Raw genomic sequence first — 27,938 nt, 5'->3', positions numbered from 1 at the left:
CGAGGTGGTATCTCTATGGAAGTAGAGTGCCCCATCTTCCTTCTGAGGAGTGGCTGGTGGTTTTGAACTGCTAGCATTAGCAGTCAAATGACTTAGGCAAATCCTACATAGCTACTACCAGGCATCTGTGAGCCATCTCTCGCTAAAGAAGTTGTGTCATGATCTTTTTTTGGATAAGAAAGACAAACCATTTATCCTGCTTTTCTAAGGTTGTATATATGTGTGTATTTTGTTTTGATAATTAGACTTCTTAAAACACTTCATTGTTAGTCGATTCTGACTCATGGTGACCTCGTGTACAGAGTAGAACTGCTCAACAGGGTCAAGGATGTGAACTTTCAGATACAGATCTCTAGACCTGTCTTCCGAGGTGCATCTGGGTAGGTTCGAGCTCCTGACTCTTAACAAAGAGTTAAGAGCCGTCCAGGAACTCCTCAAAATACTAAATCAATGCGAAGACACACCTTACCTTAATTCTTACATTTAAGGAAAATAAGAATGTTGAAAAAAAGATTTCAAAATACATTTATAAAAGTAGAAACAGAAAATCTGTCAGAAGATCATCTACATATATCAGGTAACTGGAAAGCAAAATAATCATAAATTACATAAACATAAATTACATACATAAATTAAACAGAAATTACAAACAACAAAATAACCCTCTTACCTGTTAGGGTCTGTACTGCCCTTTCATTGGAAGGCAGTGGGTCCTTTCTGTGAGGCCGATTTAGTGAAGTGTCTTGTGCAGAAAAGAGTCCTGGGCTGTCAGTTAATTTCTTCCGGCCACTGGAGTTAGGGTTTGAAACTCTGCAGCTGCCTATTGCACTTGTGAAAAGGTTTGTATGTTCATCACTGCTGGCTGGCTCAGAGTTGGGAGTGAATCCTCCAAGGGATAAACTTGGAGAACTTTCTGAACAGTCAATTTGTAAAGGAGTCTGCAATCCCAAGGCCAACGAACTAGATTCTGAAGGCTCTCGGTGGACCCACTGTTCCTCTCGGTTTATTAAGCTTTTTGAAGGAGAGAGATGAGGGCAGGACATGTGACACCGGTGCTTTTCCTTATGTTTATATCGCTCTCCGACAGTATCCTTCCCAAATCGATAGCGCTTCAAAGACTCCAGGACGGATCTGGAAGAGCCAGTGTCCATGGAAACCTGGGGTTGCTCAGAAGAACGGTGCTCTCTGTGTTTGTGCCGGTGCCTATGTTTGTGCTCGACCATCCAACCATAGGCCATCTCAGGAGGGACACTAGGATAAGTGCTCATGGAAAGGAGGGGAGTCCTGCTGGTTGTAAGAAAGGCCTCCTGTCGAAGTAGTTTATGCTTTTTCTTATGGTATTTGGTGGGATTAAGAAGTAAATGACCAGCATGCATATAGGAGGGAGGTGGAAGTGGGGTAGTGAAAGAAGGTGATGGAGGAGGTGGATAAAGAGTAGGGGGATACCTTCCATAGTAACCTAATCCTATAGGAGCAGCCGTAAGTGGTGAAGGAGAATAAGGCATGCCGTAAGAAGGATAGAATCCAGTACTGGAGAGAGGAAAACTAAGGCTGTGCATAAAAGGCATTTCAGCCATTGCCTCCCTCATCTTAGGGGGTCTCCCTCTTTTCTTTTTTAAGTCCGGTTTTCGAATGTAGTGCAAAGGGTCTAAGGGGAAAGAAGGATGTGTATAGAAACTATTAAAGTTGATTCGAAAAATAGTTGGCAGGAGGTCTCGGGGGATAAAATGATGACTTCGATGGGTGATCCGAATTTCACTTAGACGGCTTATTAGCTCCTCTAGCTCTGCAAGAAAGTCTGGGTCCTGCCTATTTCGGAGTTGGGGATATTTCTTTTTCCGTTTTCGTTTCTGCCTTTTCATCTTGTCATAACTGAGGTAATCATGATTCCTACGCTTACATTTGTGTTTATGTTTTTCTTTAAGACTGCTTAGGACTGTAGCAGTTTCAGGGGGGATCAGAGAAACATGCTCAAAAGAATGCCGCCTCTTCTTTTGCCCACAAAATTTCTCTGCCCTGTCCGATGTGCTGTTATTATCTGTTCCAATTCCACTATCACTGGGAATGGTCTCATCACTATGAGACTCACTAATTGGGGATGGAGTAGCTTCTTTCAGAGACGTGAGTTCACTCAAGTGTGAAGGAGAATTTGGCAACAAAGTTGGAGGAGATAATCTCCTCCTCCCCTTTGAGGCCTTCTTCATTGCAAGAGTCTGAATCATACTGCCCTGTCTGGAGTGTAAATGTAAATATGGCACAGAACTGGGTTCAACAAAGCCTGCATCACTGCTTACAGGGCTCTGACCTCCACTAGTGCCAGAAGACTGAGAGCAGATAGGTGATGGAAGAATCTCAGAACTACCAGCAGCTGAAGGCAGTAAAGGGGGAAGGATCTGTCCTAATGCTGACCCAGCTGCCTGCTGAGCTGTTTGCTCAAGGACTGCAAGGCTAGTAGGGGTACCAGAAAGGAGGCCATTTAGGACAGTTTTTGGTTTTCGACCCCTTCTCTTTCCTATGTAAATGGTTCCTTTCTTGCTGACATTTATCTGTTGGCCCAATTTAGAGCCAAATGTGGCAGCAAGACTTGACACTGTATTATGGAGTTTGGATTGCACTTTCCCCTTATTACTTGATTCTACAGAGCTTGAAAGAATCTGATTCAGAAGTTTCTTTCTCTTTAATGTCTTCATCTTATTTATTTTGCGGATAATGGTTTTCATTAGTTGTCCATTGTTTCTCTTGGTAATTTTTTTATCTGGCTCCATCTCAAGGTCACTCATACTACAGAGACTTGGTCTATGACTGTCATCTAGATCATCTGGATCCTGAAGTTGGTCTTCACTCTCAAAGAAATCACTGCTACTTCTATGGTTGTCACTTTCAGATTCCAGCTTGCTTGGACTTTCAGTGGCAACAAATGGAGCCACTGACAGAACAGGTGGCTTCATTTTGACTGGTGACCTCATTTGTCTCTTAGGCCTGCCTCTCTTTTTGGGAAAAGGAGATACAGACAGACTTTGTTTAAAGGAAGGGATTTCAATTTCTGGCTGTAAAATTGGGGGTTCTTGTTCTTCCTTGGACTGCAAAGAAAAAACTTTAGAGGCTGGGATTTTTAGAGTCCTTTTAGGTGGACCCTCCAGTTGAGGCATTTCCTTTGATTTAGGTCTTCCTCTTTTAGGCTTATAAATATCAGACAAAAGGTCACTAGAGACACACATACTGGAAGATAGTTTATGAGTAGCAAAAGACTTATGAGATGGTTTTTCACTGTCAGTTAAGAGAGCAAGAGATGGAGCTGTGGATTTGCTTAACTTGGGCAATCGGCGTTTAAGGAAGTCATGATCTACAAATGAAGAAGCTCCAATATTTTTCATAAACTTGGCTGGCTCAGAATTACTATTTGATAGTGAGCTACATGAAACATTTTTAAAAAGCTCTGATCTTTCTAATTCTAGCCCTTTTGGAGACCGGCACGTGCTTCTTGCCACAACTTTAGTCCACCGAGGTTTTCTTCCTTTCCTTTTTTTTAATGGTTTGGACTGCAAACTAGTGCTTAGACTTTCAGCAACTTGGCAGTGTTTGTCTGATGCAGTTACTGCACCAAGTTTTAGAAAGGGCTTGTTGCTAAACAAACTAGTGAAGTTAACAACTGAAGGGGTAATTGTATGAATACTGGATTCAGAAGTCAGATTCTGCTTTTTTCCCAGGGAAGAGGTTATTCTTGGAATTTCTATATGTGTAGTTTTTGAATCATTTAGCTCTTTATCAATCCCTTTACAGTCAATGTTCATGATATGACCCATGGACCTATGACCAATGTTCAAATGGGTACTCTCAGAAGTAAACTGGTTCTTGCTAACAGATTCAGAAATTTCTTCCATTAGTTCTGTGGTAGGATTTAAAAGTAAGGGGTTAGCCAGCTGTGAAGAAATTTCAGAGGGATTTCTGGTTAAAGGATTAACAGATATAGTAGGTGATGGGGAAGGGAGACTGCTTTCTCCTACTGCACTAAAAGGGGATTTAGCTGTAGATGCATCAGAAGCACCTCCCATTTGAAAGTCCGGAGAAGTGCAATATACGGGAGGTTGCTTTTCATGTTTTGAGGTTTCATAGGTCCCTCTTTCACTTGATGAGAAACTGTCTTGCTGAATGCATGTTCCTTCATTAAACATTTCTTTTTCCAAATTAATAATTTCTTTACGAACTGAGAACTTATCTAATATGCTTTCTTTACTCTGCCGTATAACATTCTTCTCAAAAGTTTTGCTGGTGGCATTGTCTTTCAGGGATTCAGAAAGTTCCTGATTTTCATGACTACTGATATTTGTACTACAAGAAGCCTTAAGCGGTTCCTGAGTGGGGAGCAGTGCTTCGGCTTTAAGGTTTATGGCCTCTTTATTGACCAGTCCTGCCAAAGGGCAAGTCACTAGTTTCTTTCCCATGTCTTTATTAAGCAAGCCCATTGTTGAACTTGCTACAATCTTCTTTGCACAGTCCTTGGCCACCAGGCCAACAGTAGAACCCAGTTTCTTTCCCAAGTCTTTATTAACCAATCCAACTACAGTGCCAAGTCCTAACTTCTTGCCAGATTCTTTATTCACTAAACCTGGAACAATTCCAATTCCTAGCTTCTTTCCTGAATCTTTACTCACCAGTCCTACGGTAGTGATAGTCCCTGTTTTTTTTCCCAAGTCTTTATTAATGAATACCGCTGTAGTGCCAGTTCCCAGTTTTTTCACAGAGTCCTTATTGACCAATCCTACGGCTGCATTAAACACTGGCTTCTTCCCAGGATCTTTAGTTACCAATCCAACTGCTGTGCTGATAGCTGGTTTTTTAATTAAGTCCTTATGTATTATTCCAGCTACAGAGCCAATGCTTGCTTTCCTGATCAAATCTTTGCTTATCAATCCTGTTGTAGTGCCAGTTCCTAATTTCTTCGGTTTTGTTTTGGAAGACTTAGCAGGAGGACAAGTAGCAATGAGCTGTGCCAACTTTTCTGTCACACTAGTTCCTCCATTAAGTAATGCTCGATCCTTTAAATCAGGATCCCGGCCACCAACAAGAGTAGATGGTGTTGCATTAATGTAATCTGCCATTTCTGAGTGTACAGGAGAAAGCTTCTTAGACAAAGGATTGTTTTCTCCCTGTGAATGAAGATGGATGCTTTCTTCAGACTGGCACTGAATGGCTGCAACATCACCTGCTTTCTTGTATAACTTTGAAGGATCCTAAAATTTGAACAAGAAAAAGGTTTCAGAGAAAATAAACCTTATACCACTTCAATTTAGCATTATAACTCAACAAACTAATTGATCATTTATCAGGTATAAGAGGATATAATAGTAGAAATTTCTAAGAATCTAATTAAAATCCCAACCTTGCCCTAGCAAAGTTCAGTCTGTTAGTTCATCTGCTGCTAAAGAAACGGGTATTAAGATATTATTTTTGTTGACTTTTTGACAGTGTTAAAAATAAAATTACTTCTCTCTACTTTCCTATTAATTGTGACTGACTGACTAAATACATAATAAGCATGTAAATGTACTGGTTTAGAAGAAAAATATTTTTAGCTACAATAACCCATTGTCATCTTTTAAAATAATAATTCATTGCCTACTTCCTTCACTGACTTCAATGATTACAAACTGATGCAGAACAATTCCTGATTCAAGTCCACTGCATGAACTCATTATCAATTATGTTCCAGAACGAGTAGTAAAGTCCCTATTAATGTGAGAAGAATAGAAGAGACAACAGAATGCGTGAATATTTTCTTTAGAATTTTTTAAAATGCAAGTAATTTTTAAGTTATTACTGTATATTGCTATCTAATATATGAATCTTCATTTTATACTTTAGAAATGAACTCACTGCTTCTCAAAATAATTATCTTACTTTTAGATAACACCTAAAAAGTTCTTCCTAACTATGAAGTAGTCACGACAGACTTACATGTAGACTCAAATGAATGTAAAGATGTACTCTGCTTTTCGATAAAGAGACACAATAAAGATTACAATTCTCCCTAAATAAATTAGTAATTTTAATGCAATCCCAGTAAAAATACTACACAGAGTTCTTCAGGAACTAGAAAAGTTGATTAAACATTCCTCTGGAAAAACAGACACGCAAGAATAGTCAAGAAAATTAAAAAAAAAAAGATTTGGTGGCAGCCAATAACCTTGTTGTTGTTGTTTGCCGTCGAGTCGGACCCGACTCATAGCGATCCCTCCTTGGGTTTCCGAGGCAGTATCACTACGGAAGTAGATTGCCCCATCTTCCTTCCGAGGAGTGGCTGGTGTATTTGAACCACCAGCCTTCTGGTTAGCAGTCAAGTGCCGTAGCCACTATGCTACCAGAGCTCCCAAATAAATATCAGATTGCCCAAATTCCTTCCAAGGAGTGACAGGTGGGTTTGAACTGCCAGGCTTCTGGTTAGCAGTCAAATGCCTCAGGCACTATGCCACCGGAGCTCCCGCCAAAAACCTTAGCAAAGATTAAATTCGATCTGTATTTAATCTTACCTTTTCATCTAGGAATCCTAATTTTGGGATCTATCCCAAGATACTCTAAAAAATATAAAAAATAATGTCTGCACAAGGCTATTAAATTATACCACTAATTTATAATAGCCACAGTCTAAGAATAACCAAACGATAATTTTCAGAGAAATAGCTGGATAAGCTAAGGTACAGCTAGCTGTACAGTGAAATATTATGAAATTGCAAAAGAATGAAGAAGATAACAATACACTACTATGGAGTGATCACCAAGATACACTGTTAAATAGAAAAAGCAAGGTTTAGAACAGTGGTTATAATATGTTACCTTTTGTAGAAAATGTGGATAGGGAAATATGAAGATATATACATACCTGACTATATTTTTTTTAAAATAGAATAAACCAAAAAATTAATTAAAATAGTTATTACCTATCGATGATGAAACAGGACAGGAAGACAGACATCTCTGCATGTATTCTATTTTATGGTCTTGACTTTGGAATTAAGTAAATAAACATTTACATAGTTAAGAAAGAATCATTATGAAAAAAATCTCAAATGCTTTAATACTGAAAACAATGCATCTAATTATATATCAAATTATTTTTGTTAACTATATGAAAAATAATAATTTTCAATTACTTTAAGGCACAATATTTTGCCTGTATATTCTGAAGACTAAAAAATTACTTACAAAGAAAATTTAAATAGCATTCAATGAGCATATTAGTGGTGAAATTGATAAGTTATTTTGAACCCAGACAGATAGAGCAAATGAGTAACTATGGCAATGACATTGGGATCCAAAATTTTCAGAGTAAGAAGAAATTCAAATAAAGTATTAAAAAAGTAAAAACCCTTTAATTTTTTAAAGTTTGCATTAAAATATATTAAGTCTTTTTTAAAAATAAGTATTCCTAGCTCTATGCAACGAGATGCCTTAAGATCACTTACACTTAGTAGCAATGAACCCCTCTTAGCTCATAAGACTAAAGAGCTCTGGTGGTACGGTGATTAAGGAATTTGGCTGCTAACCAAAGGATCAGTGGTTTGAACCCACCAGATGCTCTGCAGAAGGATGAAACAGTTGGCTTTCATAGAGATTTACAGCCTTGGAAACCCAATGGGGGTCACTATGAATCGGAAGTGAATGGATAGCAGTGAGCACATAAGACTGATCTATAAATAGTATTTCTTATTAAAAAGAAGCAGGATTCTTTGCAGGAATGGCTGTTGCCAAGTATGAGGTAGGAAATGCACAAGATGATCCTGGTGAGTGTATGTATTTCTATTCATTTTACTTGAGTACATAATCAATACTCATGGAAGCAGCAGTAAAAAAAAATCAGATGTTGTATTGCAGTGGGCAAATCTGTTACAACACAGCAGTCAAGAAATAAGATGTATCGCATTGGGCAAATCTGCTACAAAACACCTCTTTACAGTGCTAAAGAGCACAGATGTCACTCTGAAGACTATGGTACGTCCAACCCAAGCCATGGTACTGTCAACTGCCTCATATGCATGTGAAAGCTGGACAAAAAATAAGGAAAACCGATGAAGAGTTGATGTCTTTCAATTACGGTGTTGGTGAAGAATACTGCAAATACCACAGACTGTTGGAAGAAGGAACAAATCTGTCCTGGAATAACAGCAGCCAAATGCTCCTTGGAAGCAAGAATGACCAGACTTTGTCTAATCTACTTTGGTCATGGTGTTAAAAGGGATCCCTCCCTGGAGAAGGATATCAGGCTTTACAAAGTAGAGGGTCAGTGAAGAGGAAGACTCTCAACAAGAACTGACACAGTGGCTGCAATGATGGGCTCAAGCTTAGCAAGGACTGTGAGGATGGTGCAGGACAGGGCAGTGTTTCATTCTGTTGTACACAGGATTGCTATTGAGTCGAAGCCAACTTAATGGCACCTAACCACACAACAAATCTTCCTCAAGAATATAATCTTCACCTCATTTTCTATTAGTGGGTTCATAGGAAAAAAAAAAAAAAAAAAAGAACTATTAATCTCTGAGCAGAATTAAGTTTTTCTTATCCCAAACTTGGCCACTTGATTTAAGTATATCTCCATTATTCATTTCATGCCCACTGATTTGAAATACACTTGTCATATGTTTCTGTGATCAACCATAAACAGAGAGAAACTGAAGCTGTGGATCAATAATTAACATTCATGAAAGCAGCAGTCAAGATATCAAATAATGCATTGCACTGGTTAAATCTATGGCAAAAGAGCTCTTTAAAATTTTAAAAATGAAAGGAAAGTCACTTTGATATCTAAGATGCATCCGTCGAAGCCATGGTCTTTTCATTCATATCATATGCACAGAAAAAGTACTGATGTGTTCCAACTGTGGTGTTGATGAAGAATAACATCATACTGTGGACTGCCAAAAGAATGAGCAAATTAGTCTCACAAGAAATACAACCACAATGCTTCTTAGAAGGCGGGACATGTGACCTCAACTCACTGACTTTGGAAATACTAGCAGGAAATACCAATCATTACAAAGTGGCATCAGGTTTAACAAGGTAGAGGGTCAACAAAAATAGCAAAAATCTCAATGAGATGGACTGACACAAAAGCCACAACAATAAACTCAAACATACCAAAGATTATGAAGATGGGAAAGGACTAGGTAACATTTTGTACTGTTATACTAATTTGATGAATACATACAAGCCAATTTGATGCCAACTAATAAAATCAACAATATTCATATACGTGTCTTTCTTTAAGCTCTTCATTTTGCTACATTAATGCAATGTACTGATATTGTAATATTATGTATTAATGTTAAATGACTAGTTTTTTCCTTTCTGTATACCTATAAAAATTTCCTATTTATAATAGCTTTATTTACATAAACATCACATACCATGTAATTCATTTCTTTAAAGTGTAGGTAGTACTTGTTAGTATATTCAGAGATGTGTAACTATCACCAATATTTAAGAACACTTTCATTAGCCTCTCTATTTTTGCTTATATATTCATCCACATAAAACTTTGAAGTTTCAAAAACTTTCAAATAGCTTAAACTTTGTGTATTGATGTGGACAGAAGAGATATCTATCATAATAAAGTTAATATATCTATTTAGCTAAGTTTTTTCTAACACTTGTTTATAATTTTACTTATGTAGGCCCTAAAAGCTTCCTATATTAATTTGACTATTCAAGACATATTTATTGTTTCCCTAAGTACTGAGGATGTATCAAGTAACAACAAAAACAAAAACTACTGCTTTCGTGGAGTTTATAAGTCCCTGAGTGATGCAGATGGTTTGCACTTGACTACTAACTGAAAGGGTGGTGATTTGAATCCACCCAGTGGCACCACACAAGAAAGGCCTGGCAATCTGCTCCATAAAGATCACAACTGAGAAAACCAGAAGGAGCAGTTGTACTCTGTAATAAGGGTGGCCAAGAGTCAGTATAGACCCAGCAGTAACGTGAATGGAATTTATAATCTAGTCGTAAGAGTGACATACAATAAAGTAATATATTAATAATAAATTTTAAAGAATTGTAATATTTATTAAAATAAATAGTGTGGGATACCATGATGGTGGATAAGGCATTCTGTAAGTACACGGATAGTTTTGGCAGAAGCACTGTGTGCACGGAAGGCAAATCTATATCCAGAATAAGTATCTATCCCAGTAAAAACAAAATGCTGTCCTTTCCATTATGGAAGTAGTCCAATGTAATCAACCTGCCACCACATTGCTGGCTGATCACCCTGAGGAATGGTTCCATATCGTGGACTCAATGTTGGTCTTGAGGCTGGCATATTGGGCCCTCAGCAATGTCAGTAGCCAAATCAGCCTTGGTAGGCAGGAGTACATGTTGCTGAGCCCATGTATAACTTCCATCCCTGCCATGATGGCCACTTTGTTCATGAGCCCATTGGGCAATGACAGGAATAGCTGGGGCAAAAGGATGGCTGGTTTCCACTGAATGTGTCATCCTATCCACCTGATTATTAAAGTCCTCCTCTGCCAAGGTCACCTTTTGCTGGGCATTCACATGAGACACAAATACGTTTTCTCCTTTGGCCCATTCAGAGAGATCTATCCACATACCTCTTCCCCATACATCCTTATCACCAATTTTCCGATCATGTTCCTTCCAAGTCCCAGACCATTCAGCCAAGCCATTAGCCACAGCCCATGAATCTGTATATAATTGCACATCTGGTCATTTCTAATTCCATGCAAAGTGTACAGCCATATGCATGGCTCGAAGTTCTGCCCATTGGGAGGATTTCCCTTCACCACTGTCCTTCAGGGAAGTCCCAGAAAGGGGCTGCAGTGCCAATGCTGTCCACTTTCTAGTGGTGCCTGCATATCGCATAGAACCATCTCTAAACCAGGCATAAATTGTCTCTTCCTCAGTCAACTGATCATAAGGAACTCCCCATGAGGCCATAGGTACAGACTGGGAGAGGGAAGGTAACATGACTGGAGAGGAGACCACAGGCATTTGGACCACTTCCTCATGGAACTTACTTGTGCCTTCAGATCCTGCTCGAGCCCGATCTCTGATATACCACTTCCATTTAATGATGGAGTGCTGCTATGCATGTCCAACTTTATGACTCTGTGGGTCAGACAATACCTGATTCATGATGGGCAGCTCAGGCCTCATGGTGACTTGGTGGCCCGTGGTTAGGTGTTCAGTCTCTACTAAAGCCCAGGAACTAACTAAAAAGGAGAGTAGTTATCTGCAGAGAATGGAAAGGCTTTGCTCCAAAATCCCAAGGGTCTGTGCTGTGATTCATGCAAAGTGCCAAAGACGCCAAAGAGCATCTCTATCTACTACAGACACTTCAAGTACCATTGGATCAGCCAGATCATATAGCCTAAGTAGAAGAGCACCCTGCACGGCAGCCTGAACTTGTTGCAGAGCCTTCTGTTGTTCTGGGCCCCACTCAAAACTAGCAGCTTTTCAAGTCACTTGATAAACAGGCTGTAACAACACATCCAAATGTTGCCTCCAAAATCCAAAGAGGCCTACCAGACATTTTGCCTACTTTTTAGTTGTGGGGGAAGCCAGATACAATACCTTATTCTTCACTTTACTAAGAATATCTCAACATGGCCCACACCATTTGACCTCTAGAAATTTCACTGAGGTGGAAGGTACTTGAACTTTTGTTGGGTTAATTTCCCAACCTCTAGCATGCATATGTCTCACCAATAAGTCTAGAGTCATCGACAGTTCTTCCTTGCTAGGTCCAATCAGTATAGTGTCATCAATATAATGGATCAGTGTAATGCCTTGTGAAGGTTGGGCAATCCTACTTCTGTAGTGATACTGCCTCGGAAACCCAAGGAGGGGTCGCTATGAGTCGGGGTTGACTCGACGGCACATAACAACAACAACAACAACAATGCCTTGTGAAAGGGAAAGGCGATCAAGATCTCTATGGACTAAATCATGACAAAGAGCTGGGGAGTTGATATACCCGAGGAAGCACTGTGAAAGTATACTGGTGGGACTTGCCAGCTTCTATAAGTGGGTGAGCCATTTTCCTAAGATAAATTTATCTTTTTTTCTTTCTCGCTATATAAAACCAGCTTTACTGGTTTTGCTTCTCTAGAGTACCCAGTCGAACACATTTGGTACCGGGAGTGGGGTTTTTCCTATAAGGGACCCAGCTTCTCTGTCATTCAAGGGGTTGTGGGTCTGTAAACTGATTCAAGTCTGGGAATTGATTAAGAGGCCGTGACTCTGTATTCTGGCAATTCAATCTAGGCTGATCTTCATGTCATCTAGAATTCTTCTGTCTATGCAAATCAAGTAAATAGTTAGTAGGTTTGCCATGTATTTCACTACTAGGAACACCATGTGCACATAGCCAATGCCATAATTCCACACAAGTCACAGTATTCTGATTACTGTTCCATTATGGTAACCACGCCCACCTTGCCTTTGCCGATAAACTGCTGTCACTTGGCCCCTACTACCACGGGGTCCAATCAGGCCCATCATAGTTTAGTGTCTTAGTTCAATTAGGGCAGTTGCAACTGTCAAATCTGGCTTATATAAAATAGTAATCACAGCAGTCTTCAAGAACACTGGAACTCCCTTCACAAATTTATTCCTCATGGTACTGGTGAAAGGCGTGTCTTCTGGACTCTCCACTTCTGGCTCTAGGGGTCTAATCTGATAAATCCATTCTAATAGGCTAATTTCCCTAAGCCTCTGGATACCTTCTTCTACATTATACCAAGGCAGGTCTGGTACTTCAACTTGACTTAAGGTAGGCCACCACATAATCCATACTTCAGTAAGCCAACCAAATAAACAATTAGATACTTTCCTAACCTCTCAAGCTGAAATATTCAATGAAGAATCCATACTTAGTGGGCCTAAATAAATAAACTCAGACTGATCTAACTGTTACATTCCTTGCACCATTATTCCACACCCTCAGTAGCGATTCCCATACATATTCTCCAGGGTTCTGTCTGTACATGTTAGCAAAATCAAGTAGGTCTTTTCAGGTGTAGTGTACCACCCTCCTCAGTCATACTTTGTATTTCACCTTTTGGGGCTTGCTTGGACTTAACTTTGGTTATAGGGCTAGCAGCAACAATGGGTGGTTGGGGAAGTTCCTGAGAACATTCAGCAATGTCTTCCATGGCCTCTGCCTCAGGCAATGACCCAGCAGGAACAGTTGGGTTAATCCCATCAAACTGAGATGGAAGGGCTAGTGGCTTTATAGTAATTCTTTCAGATGGGAGGGATTTAACAGAATTTACAGGCTCCATATTCTCATCTTCAATCTTTCTTACAAAGCACAACTGGAAACACTGAGGTCTTTTATGTGGTGCTTAAGCTGTGATTCAGCAGCCCTGAGCTCGTCTCGCTCTTTCACCACTTTGTCTAGTATAAGCAGGAGCAACCAACCAGTTTCCTTATACTCTTCATGCTGACAAAATTGCAGAGAAGTATCAAATATGCGATCACGAAGAGCCTCACCTCTCAAAAGTACTTGATCTACTGGTGGTGCTATTTTGCATATTAACGTTGCCACCTCATGCCATGGAGTATCAGGGCCCTCTTTACTAACAGAGGCAGGGTCCCCAGGGCCTTTATGATTAATCAAATTGGAGAACCAATTTAGGAAGACCATCCTTATGTTTTTGTCTCTCTAGAACCACTCCTGGTATCAAATGTGTTAGACTGGGTTCTTTAGAGAAGCAAAACCAGTAAAGCTTATATATATATATAGAGAAAAAAATTTTATCTTAGGTAAATGGCTCATACACTTATAGAACCTGGCAAGTCCAAAGTTCTTGGATCAAATGTCACGCCGGAGGCTTCTCCTGACTCATGCAGCTGCAGGGGCTAAGGAGCTCAAGGTTAGCAGGCAGTATACCGGCTGTTGATTTCAACAAATGACGAATCCAAGATCTTCAGTCTGAATGGTGGATTGTTCGCTCACAGAGAGTTGTAGGAGGAGCACAACAGAATCCTGATCCACAGAAGAAGAGTCTCTTTTCCCAGGATGTCCATAAATATACTGGAAGCAGGCCACACCCCTAGGCAAACTCCCTTTCAACAGATTGGCTATTTAAAACATATACCTCTGATCTCATCATTGGAACAACCCACATCACAAATGCTTAAGCCACACAGAATTGTGGTCCAGCCAAGTTGACATACAGCTCCATGTATCACAAATAGTATATAATATACTATTAAATATAAATAGTAATTGTTATGGGAAAAACATAAGACAATTGGGAGATATGGTGGGGAGGGTGTTTTACAAAATTAATTTAGGCGACAGGGCTAGGACTCACTGATCAGATTAACATCTGAGTGATTACTTGAACTGAGGAAGGTAACAAGACCAGCAAGAGTACTAGTTTGGCAGAAATTACATGATTGAGTGGGAGAATAATAGAATATATGATCACAGAGGAGTGCAAAGCTAGAGCACGGACGTACTTGTGGAGCAAAAGACCTGAATTTTGACTGTGAGTGAAATGGGGAACCACTGGAAGCTTTTGAACAAAGAGTGGCATAGTGTTATTTACATCTTAAAATTGCCTTTCAAGCTATTCTCTGGGAGCTCTGGTGGCATGGCACCTAAGGCATTTGACATAGGGAAACAAGGATAGAAGCATGGAATCTTCTTAGCAAGCTATAGCAGTTATCTAGGGCAGAGATGATAGTGGCTTATACTAGGCTAGAAGCAGAGAAAAAGATGAGAAGGTAGCAAAGACTACAGTTGAAGGCAGATTGAAAACGACCATCAGGAGTTCACTTTTACAAATGTTAAGATTGAAATGTCTATTAAACATCTAACTAGAAATATCAACTGTAAGTTGGAGCCTGAAGTTCAAGAGAGAGAGCAAAGATTCAAATTTACAAGTCAATGTTGTTCTTACGTGATGAGTTGCCTCTGCCTCATAGCAACCTTATATACACAGAATGAAACACTGCCCAGTCCTGCACCAGCCTCACAATCCCTACTATATCTGAGCCCATCACTGCAGTCATGTCAATCAATCTTGTTGAGGGTCTTCCCCTCTTTCTTTGACCCTCCACTTTACCAAGCATGACATCCTTCTCCAGAGAATGGTCCCTTTAGACAACATGACCAAAGTAGGTGGGACAAAGTCTAGTCATCCTCACTTCCAAGAAGCATTCCGGCTGCACTTCTTCCAGGACAGATTTGTTAGTTCTTTTAGCATGGTACTCTCAGCATTCTTTGCCAACACCACAACTCAAAAGCAACAATTATTCTTCAGTCTTTCTTATTCATTGTCCAGCTCTCACATGCATATGAGACAACTGAAAATATCATGGCTTAGGTTAGGCACATCTTAGTCTTCAAGGAGTTATCTTTGCTCTTCAGCACTTGAAAGAGGTCTTCTTCAACAGATATGCCCAATGCGATACATCTTTTGATGTGCTGACTGATGCTTCCATTGGCAATTATTGTAGAACCAAGTAATATGAAGTCGTTGACAAGCTCAATCTTTTGTCTATTCACTGTGATGATGCTTACTGGTCCAGTTGTGAGGATTTTTGTTTTCTTTATATTGAGGTGCAATCCATACTGCAGACTGTAGTCTTTAATCTTCATCAGTAAGTGCTCCATGTCAAGCTCACTTCAGCAAGCAAATTTGTGTTGTCTGCATATCTCAGGTTGTTAATAGCCTTCCTGCAATCCTGATGAACTGTTCTTCTTCATATAGTCTACCTTATCATATTATTTCTTCAGCATACAGACTGAATAATTATGGTGAAAGGATACAACCCTGACACACTCCCTTCTTGATTTTAAAGCATGCAGTATCCCCTTGCTCTGCTCGAATGACAGCCTCCTGGTCTATGTACAGGTTCCTCATGAGTACAATCAATTGTTCTGGAATTTCCATACCAGCTTTTTGACCTATCTCCCTGTGCAAATGCTGCCCTTCTGATCTCCCATGGCTGATTGTTCCAAGGACTGTACCTACTTAGTGTGATTCTTCACTTTGTAGATCTGTCTGTTTCATCTGGAAGCTATGAGAGTGAGTTCTATTCCAGGCCAGAAGGGTTTGGCTTTTTTTTGGGGGGTATGATCTAGGTACAGAACAGGGAGTTCTGGTGGTTTATAGTGCCTAAGGCATTTGACTGCTAACCAGAAGGCCAGTGGTTCAAACCCACCAGCTGCTCTTTGGAAGGACGGTTGGGCAATCTACTTCTATAGCGATACTTCCTTGGAACCCAAAGGAGGGGTCGCTATGAATCAGATTTGACTTGCTGGCATGAGTTTGGTTTTGGTTTAGGTACATAATATAAACAGGTACAAAATTCATTTAAGAAGTCTAGTAGTGAAAATACAGAAAGCTAAGTAGAAGGCATTTCAGGACATATTTGTAGTCAGAAGGTAAGTGCCTTCTATTATTTCCACCCTTTTACTCACAACCTTTTGGTGTTATAATTATTTAAATATAACTACCAAAAATCTGATTTTTTTCCAAATCCAATTTGAATTTTTTTTTTTTTTTTAACTGCTTGTGGTGGTTATGTTTTTATGTCAACTTGGCTGGGCCTGGATGAGTGGCTGGGCAGCTGGTGGTAGTTATTCCCCACGATGAGACTGGCAATCAACTCCATGGTGGTATCTACCACAAGCAGCTAAGCAGCTGCTTGGGGTATGTGGTCTGCTTCTTGTATATAAGAAACAGCTTTAGAAATGGTCTCTAGCCTATGGCATGCTTGGACGCTGCATGTAGCTGTGTCACTGTTCAGTAGCCTGCTATGCTGTCGACCCTGGGACTTACAATGGACTTAAGTTAATGGCCTGCCGTGTGGTTTGGTAACATTGGGACTGTGTCTTTTTATTTGTCAAACTTGGGGCTTCTCAGCCTCAGCAGCCAGCAGCTGTCTGAGTGAAGAAATGCCTCTAGCTCTAGTGGGCCAGGGGCAGAAGGCAGAGCTGGACCCCAAGGTTGAAGGGCTTTCACCCAGCCCCTAGAGTCTGGTACTTTGAACTTGGACTTACAGCCTCCAAACTGTAAGAGAATAAACTCCTGTTTGTTAAGGCCATCGCATTTATGGTATATTTCTGTCAGAGTGGCACTGTTGTTGTTGTTATGTGCCCTCGAGTCGGCCCTGACTCATAGCGACCCCCTTCTTGGGTTTCCGAGGCAGTATCACTACGGAAGTAGGATTGCCCAACCTTCCTTCCGAGGAGTAGCTGGTGGGTTTGAACCGCCGGCGGTCTGGTTAGCAGGCAGGTGTCTTAACCACTATGCTACCAGAGCTCCCCAGAGTGGCACTAGGTAACCCGAACACTGCTGAATGTTTATTTGCATACTTACTGAAATATCTGTATCTCTACCATCATTTTTTTTAGACCTTGAATTTATAGTGATTATAATGGCTGTTCTTCCCCCTCCTTTTCTACTTTCTAATGGATGGATCAAAACTTCTCTATTATTATTCCCCAGCTCCCAATCCTTACTGGTTTCAAAGATACTGGTCACCATTAACTCTTTAAATGCAGAGTTAATGTGACAAAGTATAAAGTTAATCAGTATCTCTACAGTCTCTACCCAATTAATGAAGGGGTCTTAGAAAACTACCCCAAACAATCCCCAGCTTATACATTATTGCTTTCCAGTATTTTAAGTTAGGACTTTTTAAAATCAATGCCCTTTTTGTTAATAGCCAATGAATGACTTAACAACAGCCTTACCATTTTTTCTTGTGTCTCATTGTGCTTTCTTGTTTCATTGATCTTGTGTTTCCATTTGGGATTCAATTTTCTTCTTCTTGAAGGATATCCTTTAAATATTTTTTCAGGAAGGATCTTTCAGTAAGAAAGTCTTTAAAGCTTTCAAACCTCTATTTGGCCCACATGTATGAATCATAGATTAGCTGGTTATAAAATTCTACATCAGTACTTCTTAACTTTCTTTACACCATGATTTGTACAGAAAATAATATTTGAATGACACTCACGGGAAAAAGGATGAGGCTGCTTACACATAGAGGGAGGCAAGTGGTCGACAGGGTTTCCTGAGTTTGGAGCTTCACCTAGCCACTTCATGATCTAAGGAAACAATCTTGCTATACCTACAATTCAGTCTGCCAAAACACTGTTGGAGCTCTATTCTGAACTGACAGTGATTTTCTCTCAACTTTGAAGATACAATTCTCTTATAACATTTCTTTAGCTGCTGTTGAGAAGTCTGTTTGTATAATTCTTTCTGGCTGTTTTTAAGATCTTTGGTCTTTGACTTTATACACATTCACTAAGTAAAATGTTGTCTCAGTGTAGATATAGTTTGTTAACCCTTCTCAAAATCTGCCCTTCCTACATTACCCATTCTGGAATATGATCCTTTCTTGTATTACATCTCCTCCATTCTCTCCATCAAAACTCCAATTTGAACATATTGGGAATTCTCTTACTATTCTTAATCTTCTCTTACTCTTTCTACCATATTTGACATCTCTGGCTCTGCCATATTCTGGGTAATTTCCTCAATTCTATATTCCAGATCATTCTCTCCACAGCTGTGTCTAAACTGGATGCCTAAACTATTATCCAATGAGGTTTTAAATTTCAATAAATAAATTTTTTTATTTCAAGAAAATGTATTTTTCCTATACTAAGGGCCATCAAAATTCTTAAATTCAAACTTCTGTCCTAAGAGTTAAGATCTGTTTCTTCCCAGGATATGAATATATATATATACACATACCCACATACACTCTGCAAACGTTTAAACAATTTCTTCTAAAAACCAGGTATTTGTGACTTCTTAGATATATATTATATTCTTCAACGTATGTATTTTTTAGAATTCTGAATGACTGGATTCAAGGAAACTAAAATGATAGATTCAAAGACAAATTGATATATCAAGATACAAGTAGACATGTAGTTTAGAAGAAAAAGGAAAATAAAAGTATGAGTGACTGGTCAGGTGAGGAAAACACAGAGGGAAAGAAAGAAAGAAGGAATGAAAGGAAAGAAGCTGTAAGGGGAGGCAGGCAAGCTTAACTTACTTTAAAGAGGTTCTAATTATATACTGTAATTTCTATCTTGTTAAATATCTGATGAAATTTTAAAGCATTTGAAAATTGTGAAGTGAGTTGTTTTCAGTTTTATGAAATGGTACTTAAAGGAAACAAACAAGAAAATACGACAAAGGATAATTAGTTTTCTATGGAAGTATAATTATGAAGGGTTTTAGCATATATCCTCCAGTGAGACAGTAAAAAAAAAAAAAAAAGAAACTTACTGACACCTTTAAACTTTCCTAAAGCATATTTATTAGAAAAAGTTTTCAAAATTCCTCCCAAAGCAGCATTTACACAAAAGTTAGTTTTAGAGTTAAATTCATCTATGTTTTTTGGTTAACACTGCAGGAGGAAATCTAATAATTATGGCAGTAACAAAGATTAATAAAACAGTCTTTGCTATTAATGATTTCATAATAAAATCGAGAGACACCAAGGAAAGCAAACTAGGTGGTAAGTGATAGAATAGTGACAAAGAATAATGGGAAAACAAATTTAAAAAAGATTAATTTTATTAAAAGGTTTTAAGGTGGAATTTGAGTTACAGATTGAAAAAAATAAGAATATCAGTAGAAAACATGGGAGAAATATATGCCAGAGAATGAAAAAATAAAGTTTGGAGAGTGCTTGTTATTTTTTGGAAAGAATAGTGTTATCAGTAGATTTATGATAACACGGATGTAAATGGAAGTGTAATATATGATCTAAAAAAGTTAAGGTCAGGTAAAGTTATGTTAGAATTTGAATCCTAGCGTGTTGCAGTGTAGTAAATTACTTTGTATGGCTTTTCTATCCATAAGTCATTGTAAACTCAGTGGCGGAATGAGCAACTGAGGAGCTCCTGATTGTAAATGTTATCCACCTGGGTTATTTTTGTCGGGCATGGCACAACACAATGTTATGGGCGGCTCATTCTCAGGAGCTTAGAATTCTGTTGTTATGATTGGTGGGTTTAGCCACTCTGCCAAGCTCAAAAGAAGGCCTTCTAGAAGCAGAACTCTCTCTGACTGCTGGTTGAGGAAGACGTGCTGCTGAAAGAGACACGTGCTGCTGGGAAAGAGACGCAAGAGACACGTGTTGCTGAGTAAGACACCGAGGGACATGCACTGCTGGGAGAGAGACTGAGAGACTTGGCTGAGAGACAGCGGGCTGGGAGAGAGACTGAGCATTTTTCCTGAACTTAAATTGTAGCCTGGTGCTTCCCTAATAAACCCCGTAATCTGTGAGTTCTGTGTGGCTACTGCAGCGAATTATCGAACCCAGGAGAGGTGGTGGGTGCTTTGGGAGGAAAGGTTGGAGAAAGGGCTGGAGGGAGGCAGCATGTCTGGCCTCGTAGGAATAGGCCTTGGGCTATTGATGGTGATTCTGTCTTCCTCTTGTGGGATTAGAGGAGGTCATAACATGTGGCCTTCTTGCCGTTTTTGCAGGTGTGAATACAATTTTCATTGTACTGAATTAAATAAAGTCATAAAATTATAAAAAAGAAAAGCAAAATACATTTTTTAATTATAAAAAATATATTTCATTAAATTTTTTGCAAACATTCCAATTTAAAAATGGGCTGATACCCGAATGACTATCTCACCAAAGATGATACACAAATGGCAAATAAGCAAATAAAAAGATGCTCAACATCATATATCATTAGGGAATTGCAAATTAAAACGAGATATGTCTACATACCTATTAGAATGGCTAAAATTCAAAACACTGACAATACTAAATGCTGAAGATGTATAGCTATAGGAAATTTCTCTCATTAATGATGGAAATGCAAAATGGTACAGGTAAACAGGTTTGCCATTATCATTAAGTAATAGTGCTCCTACATATTTAACCAAATGAATTGAAAACTTATGTGTACAGAAAAACCTACACACAAATACTAACAGCAGTTTCATTCATAACTGCCCCAAACTGGAAGCAACCAAGATATCCTTTAATAGGTAAATGGAAAAACAACCTGTGGTAGATCTATATTTTGGAGGGGAAAAAAACAACTGCTGTTCAGTTGACTCAGCTCATGGTGACCAGATGTGTCTCAAAGTAGAACTGTGCTCCATAGGGATTTCAAGAGCTGAATTTTTTTGGAAGTAGATCACCAAGGCTTTCTTCCAAGGCACCTCTGGGCGGACTTAGACCTTTCAGTTAGCAGCTAAGTGCATTACAATGTAGTATTACTCACCAATAAAAAGAAATGAGCTATCAGGCTAAGACAAGACGTAAAAGAACCTGACATGCATATTGGTAAGCTAAAGAAGCCAGTCTGAAAAACTATATAGTATATGATTCCAGACATATGATTTTCTTTCTAAGGCAAAGCTACAGAGACAGTAAAAGAATCAGTCAGAGTTCAGGAAGACAAGAGTAGGAGTGAATAGGTAAAGCAGGAAACATTTTAAGGGCACTGAAACTATTCAGCATACTATCTACGGTTATAGATAGTATGCTGAATAGTTTCAATGTCCTTAAAATATGTATTCAAAACCTATATAATTGTACAACACCAACAATGAACCCTAATGGATTTTAGTTAAAATATCAATATTGGTTTATCAGTTTTACTAAATATACTATACAAACGCAAGATGTTAATAATAGGGGAAAACGTGTGCAGGAGAGAGATAGTGTATGGGAATGTTCTGTACTTTCTGCGCAATTTTTCTGTAAACCTAAAACTGCTCTAAAAAAGAAAATGTATTCTTAAAATATATACAAAGAGAAAGAGAGAGAGAGAGAAAGAGGAAAAGATTGAGATGCAGGCTTAAGAAAATAACAAGTAAAATACCAATATATACATGAACAAAGATTTGAACAAATCTCACCCCAAAAATTTAAATAGCAGAAGAACAAGAAAAAATTTTCCAACTAACAAGTAGAGAAAGAAATATATGCTCTAAAATAAGGATTTCTGATTTTGCCTTATTATGAGTTACTATCAAGAAAAAGCACAGGAGATTAAGAAAATGACAAATGAGGCCTCTATAAATATATTCACAGACTATAATTAAAGACCAAGGCATATATAGGAGAGAGGAAAGAAAAAATTTTGTAAGAGTATTTAAAAATAATCTCTTTAGAAAATACATTTTAGATTTATGTAGATCTTTACCAATAAGCTTGGTTTCAGTTTCAATATTTGGCTGAAATCTGCTTATTTGGCTTTGCTTTCAGCTTCTGGGAAGCCAAACAACTAATTCCTACATCCATGCTATTTCTGGTATCACAAAAACTTGCAAGCAATCAACGTCACAGAATAGATTAGGACCATTTATGTTCAGTTTAAATTTTCAGCAGTATGAGTAAGGTGTGGCACTCATATTTATGATCATTATTTGAATAACACTATATGAAACAAGGACTGGGAATTTATGGGTTTCCTATGTTAAATTCTAATAAATTGATGTACATATATTATTGCAAAAGTGAGATGCTAAAATAGTTATGATCATGAAAGCTATTAATTTCATATCCTAAAACAAAAACTATCAAATAGTTAATAAACAAGAAACAGACTAACAATACAAATCTAAGAGAGTATCTTATCTAGGTTGTTGTTGTTGTTGTTATGTGCCGTCGAGTCGGACCCCACTCATGGCAACCCCTCCTTGGGTTTCTGAGGCAATATCACTACAGAAGTAGATTGCCCCATCTTCCTTCCGAGGAGTGGCTGGTCGGTTTGAACTGCCAGCCTTCTGGTTAGCAGTCAAGTGCCTTAGCCACTACGCTACCAGAGCTCCTTTATCTAGGTTAGTAAAACATTATTATCATGCTTGAACAAACAAAAGTTAATAAAATTTAAATAATCATATAAAAATAGTAAGAATTGCATTTAAATCATAATTCTAATCTTCCTAGAATTTTAGTGAATTAGCTTAAATAACATTATATTAACCCAAGTGGCATAGTGCCTAAGGAATTTGACTGTTAACCAGAAGGCCGACAGTTCAAACCCACCAGCCACTACTTGGAAGGAAGGTTGGGCAATCTACTTCCTAGTGATACTGCCTCTGAAACACAAGGAGGGGTCGTTATGAGTTGGGCCTGACTCAATGGTAGTGAGTTTTGGAAAAGATATTTCTTTTCAGTCCTTGAGCTTTCAAGAAAAATTCCTATTTGTGAATAATTTACATTTTGTAAAAAGTAATTAAAAATATCTACTTTGCTCAAGATTTCATGATGGGGGGGGGGAAACCCAAACAAATTAGGTAAATCACGTTTATCCATAATAAATCACCTTTTATTCAGGCCTAATAAGGAACAGCATAACAAAAGAAGATGTTAGAAGAAAACGAAACAATCTAAAACATGAACAAACAAAAAGAATGAATAAAAGAAATGAATGTGCCTTAAGATAAGTCTGTATGGCTATGATTCTATGAAGGCTAAAAGTTGAATAAATTTGTCACAATGTTTTTAAAGACTGTTGATTATTTTTAGTGGTTGTTCTGGTTACCTAGTGCCACTCTGACAAGAATATACCACACATTGGATGGCGTTAACAAACAGGAGTTTATTCTCTTACAGTTTGGAGGCTTTACGTCCAAGTTCAAAGTGCCAAGCTCTAGGGGCTGGGTCAAAGCCCCTCAACCTTGGGGTTCAGCTTTGCTTCCTGCTCCCGGTCCACAGGAGCTAGAGGCGTTTCTTCACTCAGACAGCTGCTGGCTGCTGAGGCTGAGAAGCCCCAAGGTTGATAAGTAAAAAGGCACAGTCCCAATGTTACCAAACCATATGGCAGGCCATTAATTAAAGTTCATTGTAAGTCCCAAGGTTGGCAAAGCATGGCTACATGCATGGTCCAAGTGTGCCATAAGCTAGAGACCATCCCCAAGGCTTTTCCTTATATACAGGAAGCAGACCACATCCCAAAGGTAGCTACTCAGCTGCTTGTGGTAGATCCCACCGTGGAGCTGATTGCCAGTCTCATCATGGGGAATAACTACCACCAGCTGCCCAGCCACTCAACCAGGCCCAGCCAAGTTGACACACAAACGTAACTACCACAGTGGTTGAAGACAAAAGATTTTTAAGAGTTGCCCAAAATTCCTTCCAGAAAACATTTTATTAACACATTTGTTCTTAAATCTTATCCTGCTATATCCAAAATTTCAATGATATCATTAAATATACTACTTCTTATAGGGCTGCTATGAATTGGAATCCACTAGATGGCCATGGGTTTTTTTTTTTTTTAATCTTGCACATCAGGCATTTAGATATGCAACGACAACAAAAATGCATGCCTAACAGTGCAGGATGATAAGATTAAATTCTGCTTTGATTTTTTTCCAAAATACTTCAGCATCTCACACCCATAACATAATTAATCTGTCCGAAAAAAAATTGTATGGAATGGCGTATCAGTGAAGAAAGGAAAACTAAGTTAAAATAAATTGTCAATTCAATTGGATACTGATAATAAAAATGGTGATGGCTCAGTGATTTGGGAATCTTAAGCAAAGGATTGTTCATACATATAAACTGTGTATTTAGAGAATAATTTATAGCACAGAATTTTCAGTCCATAACAGTAAGCTCTTTTCATCGTTCTTGATACACTAGAGATTTTGAAAGTAACTTGCTATGTACTTAAAATAATCAAACTGGAAGGGATATTTATTATTACATGTTAAAAACATTGCCTGAAAAAAGACCCCAGATAAGCAAAATACTACTGAAGAAGAACAAAGTAGGAGGTCTCACACTGCCAGATCTCAAAACCTACTATACAGCCGCAGTGATCAAAACAGCCTGCTACTGGTTCAATGACCAACACATAGAACAGTGGAATAGAATTGAATAGAAATAGACCCATCAACCTATGGTCAGCTGATCTTTGAAAAAGGGCCCAAATCCATTAAAAGGGGAAGAGATAGTCTCTTCATTTGATGGTTCTGGCAAAACTGGTTATCCATTTTCAGAAAAATGAAAACAAGATCCATACGTCACACCATGCACAAAAACATAACTCCAGATGGATCAAAGACTTAAATGTGAAACTCAAAACTGTAATGTCCTTCAAGGAAAACATATGGACAAATTTAGGAGCCCTAATTCTGGTAGCATAGTGCCTAAGGCATTTGACTGCTAACCAGAAGGCTGGCGGTTGAAACTCACCAGCCACTCCTCAGAAGGAAGGTTGGGCAATCTACTTCCAAGGTGATACTGCCTCGGAACCCAAGGAAAGGTCATTATGAGTCAGGTCCAACTTGATGGCACATAACAGCAACAATTCACGGCATAAACAGCCTAAAAAGCATAACCCAAAATGTACAAACAACAGAAGATAAACTTGATGATTGGAACCTTCTAAAAATTAAATTTTTCTATGCTTCAGAAGACATCTCCAAAAGAGTAAAAAGAAAAGCTACAGACTAGGAAACAATATTCTGCAACAACATACCTGACAAGGGACCTATCTCTAAAATTTATAGAAAACTCCAATATCTCAACAACAAAAAGACAAACAATCCAATTAAAAATCGGGAAGAACACATGAATAGACACTTCACTAAAGAAGATATTCAGGTAGCCAACAAACACATGAAGAAATGCTCACGATCATTAGCCATGAGAGAGATGCAAATCAAAACAATGAGATACCATGTCACCGCAGCACTAATATCAAAGTTCAACAACACAGAAAATACCAAATGCTTGTGAAGATGTGGAGAGACTGGGAGTCTCATACACTACTGGTGGGACTGTAAAATGATACGAGCACTATGGAAAGAAGTATGGTGATTCCTTAAATAGTTGGAATAAGATATACCATTTGATTCAGCAATCCCAGTAACATGTATATATCCTAAAGAAGTGAGAGCTAGGACAAGAACAGATATATGCGCACCCATGTTCATCACACCACTATTGACAATAGCAAAGAGATGGAAACAACTGAAGTGCCCGTCATCAGAAGAATGGATAACGAAACTATGGTACATACACAATGAAATACTATGCAACACTAAAGAATAATGTAGAATCTGCAAAACACCATATAACGTGGATGAACTTAGAGGATATTATGCTGAGTGAAATAAGCCAATCACAGAACAAATATTGTATTAGTCTACTACTGTAAAAAGTTAAGGGAAGGTTTATATATAGAACGAAAATTTCTTTGTTAGTTAGCAGGGATGGGAGGGGAGGGAAGAAAACACTGCTGGATAGAGATAAGTATTGATTTGGGTGACGTGAAGTGCAATGTACCAAAACTGAGTGATCAGCACGGTGGTACTAAGGAAGAGGAAGACAGCGAGGTACATGCAAGGTATAGACAACAAAGATGAACCCTTCTGCATGTACAGTAGTGCATTGATATATGAGTAGATAGATAGATGGACAGGCTAAATGATCAGGTATGTCTAGGCAAGTGGGAGTGGGCCCATGACTATGTATAGGGTTAGCAGATGATGCTTCTATGTATGTGCTGTAAGAACGTCTTGGTGTACAGTATAGCCGACAAGGGGCAAGGTTGTGGTGGCTTCTTGGCCATAGCCAGCTACCCAGAGGAAGCAAGTAGTTGGACCCACAGGTTGCAAGTGACATCAAGCTCAACTGGCATAACCTACTACACAAAAACACTGTTCTATATCTTCCACTTTGGTGAATAGCAACTGGGGTCTTAAAAGCTTTCAAGTGGCCATCTAGATCCAACAATGGGTTTCTCCTCATCCCGAGCAAAGAAGAATGAAGAAAACCAAAGATGCATGGAAATAATTAGTCCAAGGGACTGGTAGGATTCTCAGCCTGTAGACTAGAAGAACTAGATGGTACCCGGCTACCACTGTCAAGCACTGGGAGATCAGTGCAGGAGATACTGGATAGAGCAGGAGAACAATGTGGAACTAAACTCAAAATCATTAAAAAAAAAAAAAGACCAGGTTTGCTGGTCTGAGAGAGTCTTCTGGTCCCCTGAGACTATGGCCCCTAGTTACCCTTAAGGTCTCGAACAGAACTCCTGTGGTTTCCAGCCAAACAACACATAGGCAAACAGGGCAAACATTTACATCAGGCAGATACATTCCTTGAAGTGATCAATCATGGGAGAACAGAAGGGCAGTGTTTGCTCAGGAGCTGGAGTACATGGGAGGGAAGGACACATGGAAGACATACGTATGGGGAGCAAGTGGGAAGAGAGCTCTTACATTGTGGGGAACTGCAGTCAATATCATGAAACACAAGGAGCTCTGGTAGTGTAGTGGCTAAGGCACTTGACTGCTAATCAGAAGGCTGGCGGTTCAAACCAACCAGCCACTCCTCAGAAGGAAGGTTGGGCAATCTACTCCCGTAGTAATACTGCCTCAGAAACCCAAGGAGGGGTCGGTATGAGTCGGGACCAACTCGATGGCACATAACAACACAACAACATCATTATGAAACACAATGTGTGTGAATTGTATGGAAAATGAATTTGCTCTGTAAACTTTCACCCAAATCATAATAAAAATTGAAAAAAAAAACAAACCACTGTCTGAACAGTTTAATATTATATCCTGTAAATAACAATACTAATACAGAAAAGACTTACTAATTGTTGCTTGTAGAGAAAGTAGTTTGTTTACTAGAATCCACTGAAAAAGTAACCACAATGATAGGCCTTGAGAGTTTATGTATATATGCTTTATTGGTATCTGCTGGAAAGTTCCTATCATTCAATTACATACTGAATCTAGTGTGTAAGCAATGAAAGCTGAGATTAAGGTGGAAATTCACACACAATTTTATCATCTTGCAAGCCAAATATATACTCCTCCTTTGCAATGCTTCTAAAGATGGTTATGACCCAATGTTTCTCAAAGATGTTTCCCTATATTTGCAGAGTTAGCCAAAAAATGTACTGTTCTTCCTCTGAACTCAGTTCATAG

At 38.8% G+C, this 27,938-nt stretch overlaps 1 protein-coding gene across 1 annotated transcript in view; it reads right to left on the bottom strand.

Annotated features, from left to right (window-relative positions):
• The window catches only part of ASH1L (ASH1 like histone lysine methyltransferase), a 253,198-nt gene that overhangs the window by 196,000 nt on the left and 29,260 nt on the right, over positions 1-27,938 (bottom strand). Inside the window, exon 2 of the mRNA XM_007948473.1 lies at positions 671-5,231. Coding sequence (XP_007946664.1) covers positions 671-5,231 — 4,561 coding nt within the window. The remainder of the gene's footprint in view (positions 1-670; positions 5,232-27,938) is intronic.

The sequence above is a fragment of the Orycteropus afer genome, unplaced genomic scaffold, assembly GCF_000298275.1.
Source record: "Orycteropus afer afer isolate SDZICR_OR568_19922 unplaced genomic scaffold, OryAfe1.0 scaffold00217, whole genome shotgun sequence".
Classification (NCBI taxonomy): domain Eukaryota; kingdom Metazoa; phylum Chordata; class Mammalia; order Tubulidentata; family Orycteropodidae; genus Orycteropus; species Orycteropus afer.
The sequence above is the reverse complement of the archived record's forward strand: the minus strand, read 5'-3'. Positions and strand labels throughout refer to the sequence as shown.